Below are 15,414 nucleotides of genomic sequence, written 5' to 3' on the forward strand. Positions count from 1 at the left end.
CACTCCAATAAGAAAACTTCTTCGCTGGTAACACGTCGGCCACTCACGTGCTGCGGCTGCAGAACGCGACTTTGCCCACAAGCGGTAAGCACACCCTTTTCCTGCTTGTAATACAAGCCTTCAACCGCAGTTGGAAAACCTCTTCAACTCATCTGCTTGGTCATTGTAGAACCAGTACTTCGCCTGATGGCGGCAAACTCTCATCTCCTGCTCTCCACCCTCTGCTGCTCGCTTATATACGTTTGCCCTGAGTTCTGGAAGGTTCGTTGGCGTGCTGTACAGCCAAAGTTGTGGAAGGGATGAGACTCCTTTCGAACGATCCGCGACACATGACGCAACTAGGGAGTCACTCATGCTTTCTTTCACGGTGGTTCCGGAGGTAGCGCGCCGATAGGTGCGAGGAGGTTGGTCAGTGTAGCGATGAGATTGGGGGGGGGGGAGACTGCACTATCAAGGAGTCCTTTGATGCTTGTTTTTTTTTTTCTTCTTTTTTTACGCTGGCTTTTGGTGCGTCCGAGCGGTGCCTGGTATTGTCGCCATCGCTAGAATTAGGTGGTGTGCGCTTTCTTGAGCGCTTGTTTGTGACATTCATCACTGTTGTGCATCTCCTCACTTTGTGTTTTCTTTCACTGCAGAGCCCGAGCCCAAGGAGACCCGTGGCGCATACCGCCCACCACACCTGCGCTCGGGTGCCGCTGCTGCTGCACGCACCCCTGCCTCACAGGGATCCCGTCGACCTATGCGCCAAAATTACGACTTCACCAGCGAAGAGCAGTTTCCCACCCTAGGTGCCGCCATTGACACCAAAGCACCTAGGCAAGTGTCGACAGTTCATAGTTCTTTAAGCTTTTCCCAAGCATGACGACTTGGAAGCCTTCTATCATGTCATATACCAAATACGTTGTATGAGCAGCCTTCAATGTACAGCGAAATCTCGATACAACAAATCTCAAGGGACAACAACAAAGAAAAGAAAGATTCATTATTTTAAAAAGTAATTGTAGTGATGCATCAAACATTTGCGCAAATAATATAAATACAACCCTGTGAGTCTCCTACCTGTGCCATGTATACATTTGCGACCGTGTTACGCTCTAATAAGCACTAAAAAAACAAACACGAAAATACACGAATATTACATAACCAGTGCATGTTTATATGAGAAAGAGCGCGATCTATCCTGATGTGGGCAGCTTGACTGGCTCTGAAACATGCGCATCCTTCTTATGCACAGCTAAGCATCGGTGTTAAATACAGGTTCTTCGTGGTGGTTCACATGCACGGTTTCCATGTCAATGCTCACGTCGTTTCACGTCTAATGGTATGAATCTAATTGGTCGTCAGCTGAGCTCACATGCATGCTTCGTCGTCACACTGTGCGTAGTGATCAAGTGTTAGTAAAACATGCTCTAGCAGTCATTGGCGACTTCATCCCATAGGTGACTCACGTCGCATGTTTCACTGTCATAGCATTCCTTTCGTGCTGCTTTCGGAGCTCATCTCGAACGTTTAATCACAAACTGATAGGCGAGAAAACAGCCCTGTAACAAGCGCACAGGTAAAGCTGCCCGACGAAAACTAGAACTACAGGCGAAGCCTGACGTGAAAACATGCGCCACAAGCAAGTACCACGTGATGGTGGCAATAGGGCTAACGCACATTTGAGTCGGGTGGGCGCGTAGAGAAATACGCGGATGCTCTGAAGTTGAAGGTAGTGGCAGGGACAGAGCTGAGCATCCTTTCCAAAGCCACGGGTACCGTGAAAACTGAAATATACGTTGTACTGCAATGTTGGTGGACCCCCAAACTTTGAATCTTTGAAAACGAAATATTTAAAAATCTCAAAAGTATCACGCCACACCCTTATGACTATTGGTCTCTGGTCTCTTTCAAACTTTCAGCTGCAGTTAATTTTAACTCGAGCGTTTGCATTCTCCCAAACAGCCAACTTGCTGGCTCGGAGGTATAATTTTGACCAGATATACATATTTTTTCATATTTATCGCAGGCACTCAGATCATTCAGAGCATGTGCCGTACATTTATTTACTTATTCTATAAGATTGCGTAATTTTTCTACCACTCCTGGGTCTGTTCTATGAACGTAACATTCATTGAATGTTCTTTAAATCACCATGGAAAACCTGGAAAAGTTGGCGAAATTAAAAAAAGCAAATTGGTTGAGACCCTGTACCCAGCATACTGCTTGATGCAAAATACAGTTCACTTGAAGGTGAAGGCCTCAATCGATAAGAAAGCGTTAAACACAATGTTGCTGGAGCCAACGTTTTGATGAGCCCAGTTATAGAAATGTTGACCGTAATGACACTTCATGTGTACCAGTTTTTCATCAGAATACTGTATAATATGCTTTAGACCACTTAGAACGTAAGCTGCCCAACCTTAACAGTTTCTATAGTGTGAGCTGTCCCACACTATAACGGCAGGGGGAAAAAAACATCCTTTTCAAATGTTGCACACATGCAAAGCATGTCAACACAGCGGCGGCATGTATCCTGGAACAAGGCCTGTGACCTGGCTTTTTTTGCATTCGTTTTAAGTTTACAAATTTTATGCATGCAGCCAACAAGCGGCCACTTCCACGCTGAAGTAGAGGCTTCTTCATTGCTTAGGCACCGTTCCCCCTTCCTCACTTTGTGTGCAAGTAACGCGCTGCCTCCTCGAACGTTTACCGTATTTACTCGATTCTACCGCGCCCTCGATTGTAACGCGCACCCGATTTCCACCGCGGAAAAAAAAAAACGTAAGACACTGATTGCAACGTGCACCCATTTTTCTCGCTGGCCCGCACAATCACACCACTCGAAAAAAACTACTCCTTTCGAGAGCGTCTTCCATTTAAATATGAGGTACGGGCGAAGCTTGTGCCCATCTGACGTGTAACAAAGCATTGCCGTCACTGTAGTTTTACCGTGGACCGATGTCAGCACGCGAAGTTGCTTCGCCCCCTTCTTCTCGACGGTTGTGGTGCCAGGCATGTCGAAGTAAAGAGGCGTCTGATCGGCACTCCCGATTTGCCCAAGCAGGTAGCCGTTGTTGCGCTGCAAGATTAGGACGAACCTCTGAAAACTGTGAAGCTTTTCATCGTACTCCTCCGCAAAACTTTTCGCATATGCATGTTCCCCTTCGGAGGGAAAAGCCTTTCCTCTTCATAAAGTTAGTTAGCCAGCACCTGCTCACTTTAAACTGGCTCCGCATTAGACCTTTTTGTAAGACTAATTGCATAGCCCGCACTGGGAGCAGTTCTGTCGTCACGGGCCGCTGTGCCGCTCGCTGCTCAAGCACATACTCGCCGAGCAGCTCTTTGATTTGCGGAAACCGACCCGGCTGTGGTCCACTAAAGCCTTTGCGTGAAGCTTTGCTGTCGACAATCTTCTGCTTTTGTTTCCGCCGGTGCAGCACGCACGTTTCGGGAACTCTGAACGACCGCGATGCGGCCCGATTTCCGTTCGTTTCTGCACACGCAATGACTTTTCTTTTAAAAGCGGCATCATGGTGCACTCAATTTTTTGGAGTCGGCCCTTCCACGCCGTCGATGCTAATGCACTACTAGATGGCAAACTCCTCAGCACACGTATGAAGTGCCGCACATGGGAAACACATAGGCAGAAATGGCCGACGCACCATGCCGACGCACGTAGGGGGCGGCCATTTTGTATTTGTCGATGGCAATAGACTGACCGTAATTCTTTTGTTCGTACTCAATTCTAACGCCCATGCGATTTATGAACTCGCTTAAACCGGAAAAAAGGTGCGCGTTAGATTCGAGTAATTACGGTAATAGCAGAGCATTTCAAGCTTTTGGTTTGCCCATGTACCGCTGAGAGAAAGCTTGGCCGAGCTGTGCACCCCTAAACATTGCCTAGCAACCACCTGGCATAGGCAGAGCTTGGCCGTGAAATCACGGGCGAGTAACAGCTTGGAACAGCAGGGCACGGCGACAGACTAGAGCACTGCACGGGCTGATTTTTCCGGCCTGTTTCAGCCAAATATGTCATTAGCATAAACGAAGCACTGTCCAATCTTCGATTATTGTGTGGGTACCTGCAGCCCACAAGACAACTTGTAAAGAGGGTTTCGAGAATTTCTTTCAGGGCCACAACTTTTACTGTTTCCGCGTAAATTTTTGGTTAATTACCCGTCTAACACTTTTGGGAAATAATCATAGAGCAATGTCAAATAAATTGGAGTCATAGCTGGTGCTCTCATCTACGCAGTGCTAACCACGCTACCTCATTTTTGCATTTCAAAGAGAGAGTGCAAAGTATATCAGCCGCATGAAGTGGAAAAAATACCAGGCATTTACACTCAGACTCTATATAAAGTGCATATGAGCTGTGGCTATCGAGTCGATGTGGCAAGTCTCCTTCAAATTTCGTTTATTGCACAATGGAATAAAAAAAAAATGCCGCCTGAATCGTCGGGGGGGGGGGGGGGGGGCGCAAGCTAGTGCATCGCAGAGGGGGGGGTTTAGAATGAATGTTGCATAGTTGGGTATGGTATGGGAATGCTTAATTGTTCATCATCAGCCTGGCTACGCCCACTGCAGGGCAAAGGCCTCATGCATGATCCGCCAATCAACGCCGTTTTGAGCTTTCTGCTGTCACGTTATACCTGCGAACCTTTTACTACTTTCTGTCTCCACTTCATGCGTTGCCTTCTCTGGGAATCCGTTCAGTTAGCTTTAGTGACCAGCAGTTATCCTGCCTGTTGTGCTACGTACCCGGCCCATGCCCATTTGTTCTTTTTTTTTTTTTTGTCTTTATTATTTATTGAGTGAAAGAGAAGCGTTGAATTCAACGTCAATAGTAAGTTTTTTTTTTTTTTTTATTAGCAGACGCTGCCTGCGTCGGCCTTTCGAGGCTAGAAAGGGGGAAGGAAGTGGCATGTTTGCAGGTGTCTGCCTGGGCCAGCACAAGGCGGCAACTGCCGCCAACGCTGGAGCTCAAAGTGGATCTCGCGGCGTAGCTGCTCCAGATCTTCGAATTGAACATACAGAGAGCACTATATCTGTTAATGGAATAGACCTGTTGCGCATAGAGCAAAGAGGAAGTATTAGCAGAGGTGCTCCGAATCTGCCAATGAATGACACCATAAGAAATGCTCCACACTTAAAATGTGCTTTAGCTGCTTCTGGCAGGAAAACACCAGGCTGGGTAGCGTTTAGTAAAGCTTTCGTATCGACTCCTCTGTAAGCAACTGTCCAATCGTACACTATGTTCTTGCTCTTGAAACAAGTTTTTCACCCCACCCTTCTCCCCCGAATCACTCCCACCGCCTTGCCATGGGTCTGTGAAAGCAAGCCACCGTACTCGATGTTCCCTAACTATGCTTATCTCCTCGTCTTCGTGTGATCGCCTTCGATGTTTGAAAGTGTTATACCCTAAATTTAGCAAAATCAGATTAAGAGCTTTCCAAATAACTGTCTGTTAGGGCACCGAAGTTAACCAGCCTGCGATATCGGCACTTTCCTCCCCACAGTAGGCAGTGTGTCGAGTGTCCGGAGCGCGATCCCCCACTGGCACCGGAAGCTGGAGAGTGGGTGATCGATGGCCGAAGGCCTCAGCACGATCAGGGGAATGAAGTCTGGCTGTCTGTGGCCCACAGTATAATGGTCGCAGGCTTGCAGCTCGCGGCAGCGACAATAGAGGAGAATAAGGCTCATGAAAAAAAGGAAAAGCAACGAATACGGTGCGGAAAAAAAAAGGTAATAGGTAAAAAAAAAAATGGCAGATCCCACATATATAAGAATCAATTTTATGCGAAGTATGCCGAGGGAAGGTGACTGTGTTGCAATTTCTTTGATACGTTACGAAATAATGTCAAAGATGTGTTCAAAAGTTGTACGCAAAGAGTTATGTTGAACAATGGCATATGGTTTATATGAACAGTTGTTTACAGCTGTGTAAGGATACCAACAGCAACATAGATATTGGCAACCCCAGAAGTAGTAAGTTGATATGTCACGCTTGTGCTCGCAAGGATGGTAGCCCCGAACAATGCTGCATAAATCAACTTCAGCGGATGGCGCCCAAGTACAATTGGCATTAACTCATTGTGACAACTGTATCATAGGAGTACATATATAATGTTTATAACATTGAACATAGCCAGCACTGCAACCACCAGAAGAGGAGAACGGAAGTGGTCTGTTTGGAAGCAGCTCAATGTCGACGTGGCTACCCTTCGCCATTCGTTCTTCAATAAACATGCCCCATCGTAACTGTTTGGGTGAGAGGTGCTGGGTACGATAACGGCACCCCCGACGAACGACGACTCATCGACTGCTGAAGTGCAATGCGCAGAGCTTTGCCGAAGTCTATGACTTGCTGGTCTACCACCTGCGATGGCGTCTCACGACAACAATGACAACGAGCCACCTGCTTCTCGCATTCCGTGGCCGCCCTACATCCAGCCTCCATCCTTCGCTGAACAAGCTGGAGAAGAGGTTGACTCATGGCTCAGCTACCAACGGGCGAGTCCTTTAATGGCTGGGATGCCACCGGCCAGCTCAATAATGTGGGACTCTTTATCAAAAGAACAGCATCTGTATGGTTTGAAAACCATGAAGGAAGCCTGATGACGTGGCAGAAGTTTGTCAATGAAATCAAGTTGTGCGTCGGGGATCCGGCAGCGAAGAAGAAGCGTGCCGAGCAAACTCTTATGCAACGAGCGCTAGTCCCTAGGAAATTGCACGACGTATATTGTGAAGGTGCTCAAGTTGTGCAAAGCACTGGACCCCTGGATGACAGACAAGGACAAGGTTGGTCATCATCTAAAAGGGATCGCGGACTACATTTACCAGCTCCTCATCCCAAAAAAAAGTTTGGAGCGTGTAAGTGCAATATCTAGCACTGCCGTACATTTGAAGCGCTGAAAGTGCGGACCATTACACCAAAGTTCAGCCGCCTGCCCAACGTCACAATTGTCGCCAGCGTCGACGTGCATCCAACCTCATCGGATCTCGCGTCCATGATTCACCAAGTAGTGCGCGAAGAGCTCGACCTACGCGAGGCGGCTTCTCTGCCACCACCTAATGTCCGAGAACCCTTTCCTCCCTGCGATTTAAGCGCTACGATTATCAACGCTGCCTCCCTTGATGACTACAATATACGCCTCGTCCTCAAGGGCCAAGCCAAGCTGTGCTTCCGTACTACCCATTGTATGACGAATACGCACGCAGACCACCTACCGTTTATCAGGCATTAAACGACCGGGCCATTCATCCTTCTGCTGACATCAGCGCATCCGCGGTCATGTTGCCGATTCTGCCACGATCGTCGTCGCATGGCAGCGCCGTCCTATGGGCGACCATGCACTTTTCTTACAGGTGTAGCAATCTGCACGTTGACGAGACACCCTGGTCCTCACTCTGACAGCAGGCCAAATGATCGGGGGAATCACCACAGTGACTCACTGGCGTCTGTGCGGAGCTTGACGCCACCACCTTCACGCTACCAAAGATCCTCATCTCCTTGACGACGTCCCACTTCACCGCAGCCGAGAAACTAGGTGGCACGATCGATGGAGGTGAGGTCGCCAGTCATCTTCAGCTACACGCCGCTACGCCTCCACCACTGACCATGTGTCATAACAAGATCTGTGTTTCTGTGGACAATGTTCTAACGACAGCTTTAGTGGACACGGGAGTGTCTCTGTTCTGCCTCTGACCGTGCTCATCCAGCGCTTCGATGGCGCCGAGCATGTCATCGCCTACGCCAGTCGTTCATTGAGAAAGGCCGAGAAGAACTACACCGTTACTGAACAAGAGTGCCTCGCTGTGGTTTTTGCCGTGCATAACTTCCGCCCATATCTCTACGGGCGGCACCTCGCGATCGTGACTGACCACCATTCACTATGTTGGTTGGTTAATCTCCGTGACCCTTCTGGTCGCCTCGCGCAATGGGCGCTACGTTTGCAAAAATTTAACTTTACAATATGCTACAAAAGTGGCCGCCATCATGCAGAGGCCGACTGTCTCTCGAGGCTTCCCCTCCCAACCACTCTATGTTACGTCGACAGTTTTTGATGATTTTTTTTGCTGCCATTGACAATACTGCTTTTCCTAACCTCGCTACCTTCCAGGAAGAACAGCGCAACGGCCGCAGCTTGGATGATCTCTCTGACTCAGCCACTCAATCGATAGGTAGCCATGGCTTTATCGTCCGAGATCGCTTGCTTTACAAAAAAATTACGCGGCTGATGATGCCTGCCTTCTTTTAGTGGTCCCCAAGAATTTGAGAACGCACGTACTCTATGCTATGCACGACAACGCATCAGCGGGGCTCCTAGGGTTTGCCAAAACGTACCTCCCCCTGCTGGCTCGATTCTACTGGCCTACCATGCGATGCAATACAGAAAAGTATGTGGCCAGTTGTGATAAATGCCAGCAATTGAAGTGACCAAATACTACCCCAGTTGGTTTCCTCCACCCCTTAATGTCACTCTTGTCTCCTTTCGAAATGGTTGGTGTGGATCTTCTCGGTTCATGCCCCGCTCATTGAACAATAACTGTTGGAGTATAGTCTGCGTTGACCACATGACACATTATGTGGAAACCAAAGTGCTACCAACAGCCACGGCCATCGATGTTTAAAGGTTCCTCCTCTCTTCTGTGATACTGCACCATGGACCGCCTCGGATTATTCTGAATGATCGTGGTCAACAATTCGTAGCCGATTTTGTAGAAGAACTCTTGCGTCTCTGTGCTTGCCAGTTTCGCCACTCGACCCCATATCACCTGCAGACAAATGGTCTCGTTGAGCGTACCAACTGAACGTTTACCAAGATGCTTTCGATGTACGTTGACTCCAGGCACAAGAACTGGGATGACATCTTGCCATTTATCACCTATGCTTATAACATGGCAAAGCATGAAACGTCTGGCTACAGTCTATTCTATCTTCTTTATGTCACAACACCCCGTCACTTTCTTAACACCATTCTGCCTTTTCATGCGCATGAGGACTCTTTCATTGCCCAGACTCTCTGTCCCGCGCAGGAAGCATGTCGCCTAGCTCAGCTTCGTACTATGGCAACCCAAGACCTCTCCAAGTTTGCCTATGATTCACGGCACAAGAATGTGTCATATGAAAAAGGAGAAAAAGTATGGCTATGGACACCCTTTCGCAAGCGTGGTCCGTACGAGAAGTTCCTGGCTCGTTACACCGGTCCTTTTGTCATCGTCGATCGCCTAAGTGATGTGACATATTCAATCACTCGTCTTGTATCTTGCGGCTACCGTTCTAGGCAGGCACAGCTTGTTCACGTCACCCGCCTAAAGCGTTTTCATCCGCGTGACTGATGCGCACCCAGGGGGTTACGTCTGGGAAAGGGAGAATGTTACGCTGAAGCGTCATTGGTGAAGGGAGGAAGGGGAGAACAAAGTGGTCTCTTTGGAAGCAGCTCGGTGTCAGCGCGGCTACCTTTCGCCATTCATTCTTCAATTAACACTCCCCATCCTAACAATATGAAGCTGTCTCGCTAACACAACAAATCTGCTACGTTGGCATTGATAGGCGCGTCTGGGATAAGAGTCACTCCGCATCATGCACTTAAAGTGCCCGACAAACAGCTCCTGGTGTATTAATGACTCGCTAGTCGTGTCTACTAGTCTATGGAGGCATGCAGCTGAAAACAGGAGTGGGGGGCGTGAGAGCGTATAGCTGCATACTCGAATATTTTCCCGAGATACGCGTACATAATATATACACTACTCTAGGCAATGTATCGTTGCTCTTGCAGCAATACCACCTGGTAAACCTTTGCTTACACGGTACTCCATAGCGTCTTTCACTCAATGACGTAAATTCATTTTAAGAGTTGTTTAAAAGACATTTAGCATGCCGGTGGAGCAAAATTCTAGACGTCTTGTACTGTGCAATTACCGTGCAAGCTAATGGAGTCATGTTCTTAATTACCCAATGCCCTCATCTGTAGCGTTTCGAAAAGTATGTGTCACGTCGCTACATTAAACCCCACAAAACAAAGTAAAACACCGTAATCATGTCGTTATACCAATACGTATGAGACCCAGGCCCAATACGGGCCCGACGCTTCAGGCCCGAGCCTGATCCAACAACCCCTTACCCGACCCGGCCTGCGGGCTGGGCCGGGTTGTCGGGCCGGCTCTGGCCCGTGCAGTGCTCTACGACAGACCTCTCACCACCTTTATTCAGTGTGTGGGCGAGACTACCAGGGGAAGAAGAAAGTCTGAAGGGACTTACTGGTACACTCGTTATGCACCAAGTGAGAATGGTATCGACAACAGCAATTCGTAACATGGCGGCTTAGCTGCAGCTGAGAAAAGATGATGCTGAGGTTACACTGGGCTTGGCCAAGTCAATTTCCTGTTATTGTCGGCTCCACACATGTTGCATCGATCACTATGTGGGGAGTAATTCTCAGCATGACCGAACCCATGCAAGGCGAAGCTAAGCGCGCTAGCTGAGTGTTTACTCCAACCTTGCTCCACTAGTGAAAGCTAGCCACGTGTTTTTCCTCCCTACCTTCTCACACTCGGTTGGTCTGTGTCTTCTGCTCCTTTTTGTCACCCACCGCACTATTTCTCGGCCTGTGCAGCTACTTTGAGAAGCTTCTCGCCACCTCGTTTGTCAGCAAGACTTATTGGCAGCCATATTGTGACTGCTCTTTCATTCAATGATTTATTCACTATGCAGTATGCATATTGCATGTAGTTCTACAGGATGGTTAACAAGATTCATCGCATGTTAACGGGCTTTATAGCCGGTCCTGCACTATAAGCATGATTGGTCTTGAGGTGTACTACTCAGTATTTTCTTCTGCTCTTCATCCAAAGTACACTCAGACATCATCATAACAGTCACATCTGTCGTGAAAATACATTCTAACCTTGTTATTACGTACCCGCTTTAAACATAATAATGGTTAAAACGTAGTTGCGATGTAGTTCTAACCGAGTCTATGGAGACTAATTAACTCTTTCGTTACTGCGTGAAATTGGTTGTTTTTCATGTCTTAGGAAGACGGTTTTCGCCAGTCTGAAAAGTGCTCCAGGATGCGTCACAGCATACCAAATTTTGCACAATGAAATGCTATTTCGCAAAAATATATGTTGTAGAGCAACAAAAATATTTTAGAATGAATGAAAATAGGAAAAGTGTGGAATTTTCGGTTGCCCGGTGGTAAACAGTGCAATAAAAACACTATATATACAAAAATATTCAAAACAAAGAAAATTCAGAATATACATTTTGTAGATAAATGACCCAGGAAGAGTCTAAAAAATGAATGTTGTACAAAATGTTCCTTTTCACATAGACAAAGAAAATTAGAACCGAGGTGCTGCTTTATTGCTCGTGCCATGCGGTGAAGCATTGCGTGGTTTCTTGTGAGACACAAGTGTACTCGTATTCTTTTCTCAGTAAACTTTTGTTGTCTTGTCATAAGTCTCCAGGTATTCCAATATAGATGGATACCTGTGGTGTGAACAATTCCTCTATAAATGAAGTGTCCAATGAACTTCTCCCTTTCATCTAACAGCACTTCTTTAAATGAGCCACCTCACTCTGCATAGGTTGGCATTCTCATATGTGCATCCAAGCATTTTTTTTTTCATACATATCGTATTAAAGAAAAAGGGTAATATCGCATGCAGTTTTAAAAGGTTTCACACTGCTCCGTAGTCGGGGACAAGATCGGCTCCGGGAGCCTTTTTGTAGTTACGAGAAGCTCTGCAGCCAGCAGCAGCACACTGCACTCCAGTGAAGTGTGGACCACGCATGTAACCAGAGTAGCTATAAGATTGTGCACAAAGGTCAGAAGCTATACGCAGTTGTAGCAGAGAAGACAACTTGAGGATGTATACAAAAGAAACCCATGAACGGCTGTGGATGTCTCAGGCTGACGCAAAATATCATGGCCATAAAATTGGAAGCTGAGGGGCTGTCATCTTCGAACTCTAAGCTCGTCCTCACTCCATTCAGGTGGGGTAACAAGAGTTTTGACGAGCGCATGAGTGTTGCAGCGCTGGTGCACACCCATGTGCGCGTGACGACGGCGTCATAGTAGCGACTAGTGACACTAGATGCAACCCTGTGTCTGATGTAACAATGCAAGCAAAACTAAAATTGCTGGAAACTCATAGAGGGCCACTTCGACACTTTGAACATGCAGCAGACCTTCGCAAATATTTTTTGTACAACAAATTTTTTCTGACTCCTAGGAACAGCTTTCTATTGAACATCTGGCTTATTATGGCAATTATTACTGTTTAAGATTGTTCGATCGCAAAGCTAACACTTTACTTTGATATTCGGCTTGCAAAGGCTCTTTTCATTACAGAACTTTGATGTTACCGTACCATAATTACAAGGAGCACTCACTTCTGTCAAGTTCACCAGCCTAGTGCACTTTTCAAACAATACATGCACATTGGTCCGCGCAAAGGTCTGTCAAAAAGCACTATGTTGCCGAAACGGGCCAGTTCAAATTGATTCCTAAAAATGAGTGCCTGAACTAACTAGCACTAGAAAGTGCTGGGTGCATGAGAAACAAATGAACCTGCCAAAATCGACTATTGAAAAGCGTCGATCACCAGAGATCAATTTGAATAGGCGTGGTAATGAAAGACTTAGGTTGTAGTGGTTGTCATGCTTACCGGTTAGTGCGTACCAACTGTGTACCGCTGAACCTGCAAACACCACAATGTGCACAAATGGTTTTCCATCATTTCAGTATGTGTGAAGATTGGCTGTTTCAGGTTTCCGAGTCTCACGCATTCGCGACGATGCCTTTGCGGATAATCATGGGAAAAAAAATACGAAGGCCTGGTGGCAACCACCACAAAACGTGCCGGCATGACTTATTGCCGATTGCAAGCCTTATCACATTCCCAGCTATCTGTTCAGGCACGCCTTTCGTAAGCGACTGCCTGAACGTGCTGGGCCGACACGTTCACTGCCGCCTCGTTGTGTAGGACCATGTTGATGCACGCAACGCTTTGCACGAACGCAAGCAGCTCACTCTTGCAGAGGTCAGAATTTCAGGTGAGCACAGAGAAGCGTTCTAGTATTGATGCTAACAAGCGCATAGTATAGCAAGTGTAGCGCTGTTGTAACCGTACTGTGCGCTTTTATTAAGTTCCAGCTCAAACGCACCTCCGTGTGCTGTCAGGACTGCTTGCAGAAATCGCTTGCTTGATCGTTTGCCGAAAGCTCGTCATCGCCGTGTTAACCCAGCAGGCTACTCACCGCATCTGTGCACAGTCTGGAATGGAGTGGGCGTATTCTACAGCAAGCAGTCGCGGCTCGCACCGAGTAGGCCAAGCGCTGCACATAACTAGCCAGTAGACGATTCGGCTCTCTGCAGCTGCACCGTGTTTCGAAAAAAGTGTTAGTGCAGGGTATGTTTAGTGCGTAGTTATGCTGTTTTTCTCGGCAGGTACGTATTAACGAGGTCTCATTGTACTTACGTGAAAATTTCTTATAAATGACTACTTGTGACGCTGTATTTGTGACAAAGCTATTCTGCACGTCATTATATCCAAATTTGTTATATCAAGGTTTGAGTGTATGTAAATACACTGTGGTTATACTCTCAATATAAAGTGATAGCCATGCCATTCCTATGAGCAATCAGCAAGCAAGGTGTCCGCTTGTTGACTGTTTTCATAAACATAATGGCGGCAACATATGCATGCGTTGGTGTTGTTTAGTGTAGTTTATATTGGCAGAAAATGCATTATAACACACTTCTGACTCTGCTAGCTGCGATGCCGTAAGGGGAGTGCAGCTGTAGTTGCAGTCTAACCTGCATGGGAATGTTGAGTTCGGCAAACAGTTGTTTCTCCTAGAGGTACTTCATTCGTATTAAAACTTGTGTAAATTTGGAGTGGCCAACAAACTCGGGTCGAAGCACTCTGTTCCAGCACACCTGACGTTTCACGCAGTTTTCAGTTCTCAACCTGCTTGGCTTGAACTCTCGTGCACGCTGTATTTGGAGCCTAAATTTGAAACTTTGCCTTCTGTGTTTCGGTGGAAGTCGCACCCTATGTAAGGGTCCTCCCCTAGTCAAATGTGAAACCGGCGTGCGCTGTGTTCACAATCGACAAGTCGCAGTCTCTCGCAGGGGCCCCAGTAACGATCGAGCAAGCCATGCTCGAATCAGCCACAGGCTCATACTTGACCTGAGGCGTAATGATTTTGAGCCTGTAGCGTCATTTGTCAAGAAAAGTGAAAGCGATCTTTAGTTGGCTTTGTGAATTTATTGTGAATTCTAGGTCGTGTGCTGTACTATTGACACGCATGTTCTTGGGCCGATCTACAGCATTTTCGGACCATGCTCAAAAGGAGTTCCAAGGAGGCTTCTACAGAGTGGGCTTGAGAAAATGGAAGCTCTTTGCTGCATGGGAGATCAAAATTTCGCTGAACCATTCATAGTAGTGTTTACTATCCACAGAATGTCATTTTTCAACATGCCCAAGAGGTGCTTTAGGACCCCTTTAAAAAGTTGATCACCTTTAAGGTTATTAGTGATCCTAGTGCTATTGCACAAAGTATACATTATGAACAATACAATATATTGTGTAGATAAAAAGCACTTGATGTTGTAAGCAAGTAAACACACTTGAGAACTAGATAGTACATATCCCTATATGAATAAAAATTTTACTGCATTTCACTCGCGCATTTCATATCAACTCGCAATTTGTTGCAGGCGGGAGTATGCCGACCACAGCTTCACATCTGTCAAACATGGCCTTCGAAACCGGGAAGACCCCTCGCAACATCACCTACAGCTCGACTTGGAGAACAAGTATTCCGCCCTACATCAAACTGACGGCAACTAGGCTACTGTGCTGCAGACTTTTTTGTTGCAAAGGAGAAGACCGTTGATGCGGTCTTGTCTCCTACCTGCCATTGTCGGAAGTGAGGACTACTACACCACAAAAACGGAGCCTATCCCTCTCTCCTTGACATTACCAGTTTACCGCTTGAGACAAGAAGGTGGCAGGGAGATGTGAAGACATTCTGCTGCTGCTACCTCTTGCTGCTTGATTTCACACCTCCTTTTATTTTTTGTTTGTACCTTTTAGTGTCCTTTGTAACCAGCAGTTTCCCCCTCATTGATGTCCTTTTTAACCCCACCCATTGTCTGGTAGCCACCCTCTCCCCCACCCCATCTGTCGTATACCTTTATTGTTTGAATATTTTTTTTTCTTGCTTCTGTAGCCCTGGACCATGGTGATGAATAATGTCTGCACTTTTTGAGCCGCAGTAACTTCAGGGACGCCGAGGTGCAGTCTTAGGCACAACTTTTGAGCCACGCTCTATTTTTGAAGCGTGAAAGTTTTTGTGAAACCTGGTGGTGTGCTTAAAAGCTTTCGGCAGGAGTCGGTGCCATGCCAGCAGGA

The 15,414-nt window shown here is 46.9% G+C and overlaps 1 protein-coding gene across 1 annotated transcript in view; it reads left to right on the top strand.

Moving 5' to 3' along the window:
* LOC119171880 (protein CDV3 homolog A) overlaps positions 1-15,187 on the top strand; it is a 35,203-nt gene extending 20,016 nt beyond the window's left edge. The window contains exons 4-5 of the mRNA XM_037422747.2: positions 636-816; positions 14,718-15,187. Of these exons, the coding sequence (XP_037278644.2) occupies positions 636-816; positions 14,718-14,850 (314 nt within the window). The 3' untranslated portion in view covers positions 14,851-15,187. The remainder of the gene's footprint in view (positions 1-635; positions 817-14,717) is intronic.
* The last annotated feature ends 227 nt before the right edge of the window (positions 15,188-15,414 follow it).

The sequence above is a fragment of the Rhipicephalus microplus genome, chromosome 4 (assembly GCF_043290135.1).
Source record: "Rhipicephalus microplus isolate Deutch F79 chromosome 4, USDA_Rmic, whole genome shotgun sequence".
In the NCBI taxonomy this organism is placed as follows: domain Eukaryota; kingdom Metazoa; phylum Arthropoda; class Arachnida; order Ixodida; family Ixodidae; genus Rhipicephalus; species Rhipicephalus microplus.